Source organism: Protomyctophum parallelum (genome assembly GCF_964188405.1).
Source record: "Protomyctophum parallelum genome assembly, chromosome: 17".
Taxonomy (NCBI): Eukaryota; Metazoa; Chordata; class Actinopteri; order Myctophiformes; family Myctophidae; genus Protomyctophum; species Protomyctophum parallelum.
In genome coordinates this window covers 17,650,920-17,655,919 of record NC_139719.1, presented here as the reverse complement: position 1 = coordinate 17,655,919, position 5,000 = coordinate 17,650,920, and the positions used below count along the sequence as shown (strand labels likewise).

The 5,000-nt window shown below is 44.0% G+C and overlaps 1 protein-coding gene across 1 annotated transcript in view; it reads left to right on the top strand.

Annotated features, from left to right (window-relative positions):
- Positions 1–5,000, top strand: part of ankfn1a (ankyrin repeat and fibronectin type III domain containing 1a) — a gene marked incomplete at its 3' end in the record, with an annotated part of 151,354 nt that overhangs the window by 101,130 nt on the left and 45,224 nt on the right. The window contains exon 5 of the mRNA XM_083787481.1: positions 4,369–4,579. Within this exon, the coding sequence (XP_083643607.1) occupies positions 4,369–4,579 (211 nt within the window). The remainder of the gene's footprint in view (positions 1–4,368; positions 4,580–5,000) is intronic.

Below are 5,000 nucleotides of genomic sequence, written 5' to 3'. Positions count from 1 at the left end.
AGCCATGTTTCTATGTCAGCTTGTAGCACGCCACCAAGGTCTGCTATTTTTGAAAAATCGACGAAAGACTGACATAGAAACATGGCTTTTTCAGAAAACTGTCAGGATGTAGAAGACATTTTTTTGAATCTGATCTCAGGTCAAAATGGGTTAAGAGCGTCTGCTAAGTGCTTACATTGTCATTGTACAGTAATTCCCTATTTATTTCCCCACTTACACCTCGATGGAGTGCACAACAACTATGAGCTTGTAGATCTGCTATTTTTCAATAGCTAAAGCATAGCATGATGCTAACACCAAAAGGGGTTGCCGCCCAAAATTGGTTAATACAGAGCGATTTACAGTAAGCCGGAACAACACCAATACGAGACTGCTCGCCCCTTTACCAACTCGCCCCCCGCCAAAAATTGTTAACGTAGTTAACAGTTAATTTAGTATTTCCCTCCCTCTCTGAAATCTGAAATTATCTTGTATACAGATTTATTTGATTGCATGTCGATCTCTATACTTTAGAGAATTTAGAAAGAACAACATGTAACAGAGACAGTGACTGCTTAATTAAGTTAATTTAGGACCTTCTAGAAGTTAATTTTGTTTTATTAATCACATTTTCTTCCATGTAGCCCATGTTTTGTAATGGCATCATCATGCTATTATGCCCGTGGATATACAGAGTGAACTTAACAATGATAAATGAATATGATAATACCTTTTAAATAATTAATCACCAACATGACTTATGTTTGTTATTTACAGCTATAGGTAGAGTAGTGGGGCGAGATGGAAAAGGGGCGAGCGTACCTGTTACCAACAACACAAGGTAATACATCAAATACATAGAGATAGTCATCACGATTCATAAGCAAGCTAAGAACCTAGTATCTGTCCAACAGTAGATAATCTGTACAGTGAAGAACATGCAAAATGATAAATGTAAGAAAATGCCAGACTGTTGCCTCTCTGGAATTTTCAAATGCTTCCATCGTGCAGTCTGGAGAACGGATGCTCTGATCATGAGCAAGCAATAAAGCGGAAGTTTCGCCTTTACTGTCACGCAAATGTTACCCTACTATGAATGGATTTGATCAATGATGAGTGGTGATGAGGTGCACCTGCAACTCCATATATGGGCTTTATTGCGACAGCAGATCGCATATAATAATGACATGATCTCCATCCCTGATGATGTCATGTGACCTGGGCTCATTTAGGGGCATTGGGGATATTGAGCGACTGACGGGAAATGTACGGATTTCATAGTAAATGCGACATGCGGTCGCAATCATTTTTGTTTCGTGTTTTCATGTGGATGAAAATTCCCGGTGTATTTGCATTGCATTTCTGCAATGTCCATTAATATGCATTGTCCCGTCTAAATAAACATAATGTGACCAGATTTGACTGAGAGCCTGCCATCGCGCAACCTCCAGCTTTTCACCAGTGGTGCAACCACTCCAAGGAACAGCAATGTCCGTGTCCACCTAACTATGTGACGTTAATGAGCACCAGTATGACTATTAGTACCAGTAGGGGCGCTGTTGTGCCAGAAACAGAGAGAGAGAGAGTGCTGCACTGTTGCCTGCAAATGAGAGAGAGAGAGGGGGGGGGGGGAGTTGCACCACTCAGTTCACACGGGTGTGATTTTTGTGTAATGTTAGAGACCACAGAAGTGAACCTTTCTTTCAAGCCTGTTTTCTCAACTCGCTGTTTCTCTGCAAGACATTAACTCTAGTATAAGCCATATCTCCAAAACCAATATGTCGATTTGAAGCTATGATTCCCTGCTTTCATAATATAAAAAAAAATCCAATGGCAGTCCCTCAGTCATATCTGGCCACATGCATATACCTTTGAATACGGGACATTTACTTAGAGTATTTCTACGTGGTGGTGGCGGCGGTGGTATATTGCTGTACTTTTAGTTGTTCTTGCACCGCCGGCTGTTTGTGTGCCAACAGAGACGGATCAATAGAGATGCGTTTAAAGTGGAGTCTAACTCCATTATGAGCCCTGCGGTCGCTCCCCTCTCGCTGTCACTATCCGTTCCTTCAATATCCCTTTAGACCCCAAGGACGACTCCACAAAACGTCTTCTAAATCCCGTCAGTCGTTCTCAAACATGTCAAGCACCCCCACAAATGATTATGTAATTGCGGCCTCCGTGACCCCCATCTGAAAATATGTAGTTCCAGGAACCCCCCCCACCCCCAGAAGAAAAGATTTGAGTTAAAAATGTTAGAATATATATTCACATTTTCACGATTTTTCAAAAATAGCAGATCTACAAGCTCGTAGCGCAGCACCGAGTGCCGCGCTATACGAGCTTGTAGATCTGCTATTTTTCAATAGCTAAAGTATAACATAATGCTTCAAAAACACCAAAAGGGCTTCCCGGCCCAAAATGGGATATTTCCTTAAATCTCTCCGTCGTGTCTCTTTTGTTCCCTGTTACATCATCATCCAAAAAAAAAGATAGTCTGGCCTTGCATGGGTTTCTTTCATTCTTTCCCGTCTGTGGCTTTTTTGTTTCTTTTGTATCGACGAACTGAACCGCTCTGCCCTTGCCCTCGGGGGTCTATTTTCAGCACCGATGGCGGCGCCACACTTAAGAAAGGCGAGGTTCAGTCCGTCCCTCAAAATCCGCCTGACCGCGGGCGGGCACGATCTGTCCTGCTGCCGCAACTTTTGGTCGGTGTGCATACTTAGTTTAGACTAGTCATTGGTTAGACATGGGTTTAGGTTAGGTTTAGGTGTGCTGCCCCGTGGGAGGTTAGGTTTAGGGTGAGGGTTTGAGATAGGTTGTCGTTGTAGGACTAATGACTGGTCTAACCAATGACTAGTCTAAACTAAGTATGCTCCCCCTTTGGTTTTAGTTGTAGTCATAGACTCTTGAATAGTTTTCATTTAGTTTTAGTCACCTGGAATGTTTTTAGGTTACTCTATAGTTTTACATATTATAGTCTAGTTTTAAACATCATAAGATTTTAGTCGACTGAATCGACCAGATTCGACTGAGAGCCATGCCATCGCGCAACCTCCAGCTTTTCACCAGAGGAGAAAAGCTTTTTCTTTTTTTTTTTTTTTCGCACACTTTCCTACTAGGCTGAGGAATACATCCCTTCCTTTTCACATTGGCCTGGCACTTTTTGTAGATTGATTGATTGAAATATTTATTAACAGTTTGCAGAATTACAGTACATTTCAAGCACAAACTCAATAAGTTAACTGTGAGTGGACGACCCAATTAAGGTCCACGTACAAATAGACACCTCTATATAGTCAAAGAACAGAACAGTTCTCATTCTGTCCTGGCCTCTCTCTTTGACATCCTATAGTCAGAGTTTCATTCTCGTGTCTCGTATAATAATGAGTGTGTTTTTTTATGAGCCGCCCACATTCTTTTTTCCTCTCAGCGTGGCGGGGTTCAGTTCATGCGTCTTATTTTCATGAAAATGATGCTGTTACTTCATTACTTTATAAATGCACTGCTGTGCTTTCACAGGCTGGAGGTTCTTTTATTCCGTGTGCGCGCCTGCCGGCCTGCCCGCATAACAGAATGCTATAATTAATGAGAACGATGATAATGATAATGAAGAACGCGGAGACCCCGCTGGCACTGTCGTCCTCGAGTGGTGGGGCCATGAATGCGACAGTGCGTGCGTGCGTGTGTTTGCGTGTGTGTGTGCGTGTTAATGGCATGCCCTTATTCCGGAACGTTCTGTGCTGACCAGGTGACACTTAAAGAGGACACAGAATAAGCGGTGCGTTTATACTATATCCAGAGTGCTTTACAATTACCTTCAGCAAGTTCACACAGCGTACGACGGCCGAGGAAACCGCGCAAGCTCTGTCTGTCTGTCTATCTATCTATCTATCTATCTATCTATCTATCTATCTATCTATCTATCTATCTAGTTAGCCCCAATATAAGACCTGAGAACGAACCTGAGAAAAGAATATATATTCAAAGATTTTTCAGCCACGTTTTCACAACCTCCCACGGGGCAGCACACCTAAACCTAACCTTAACCCATGTCTAACCAATGACTAGTCTAAACTAACTATGCACCCTAAACCTAACCTTAACCCATGTATAACCAATGACTAGTCTAAACTAAGTATGCACCCCCGTAAGTTTTAACTACATTTTACTGCATTAACTACATTTTATAGTCCTACTAGACTAATTTGTTCCAAAAAAAAAAGACATATTCAGTCACTTTTTCAAATCCCTTGGTTGAAAAAACTGTTAAAGTTGTCCTTTAACGTAACCCGTCTCTCTCTCTCTCTCTCTCTCTCTCTCTCTCTCTCTCTCTCTCTCTCTCTCTCCATGGTAACCCTGTGTCTCTCTCTCTCTCTCTCACCCCAGACGATGCAGGGCAGTGACTGCATGGTGGAGGCCGTGGAGCAGCAGGACCTGGACGCCGTGCAGATCCTGCTGTTCCAGTACAGCGCCGAGGAGCTGGACCTCAACACGCCCAGCGGGCAGGGCCTGACGCCGCTGGACATCGCCATCATGACCAACAACACGCCCATCGCCAAGCTGCTGCTCCGGGCCGGGGGCCGGGAGAGCCCGCACTGTGAGTATGTATGGTGGCAGGACGCACGCGCCATACGCACGCACGTAGCCACGCACCATACGCAAGCACGTACCCGCGCGCCATACGCACGCACAATACGCACGCACGTAGCCACGTACCCACGCACCGTACGCAAGCACGTACCCGCGCGCCATACGCACGCACAATACGCACGCACGTAGCCACGCGCGATACGCACACAGTGTTCATTTTGTTGACTGAAAGTTATTTATTTATTTTTGTCCATTGCCGTCCTACACAAACATTAAATTCCCATTGACAATGAGTGGAGAATTTTACACCATAGTGTCACGCACACACACGCACATGCATGCACACACGCACACACACACACACACACATTACATTTGCACACATATGGACAAACCTGCACCTTGACATGAACAGAGAGAATTCACAT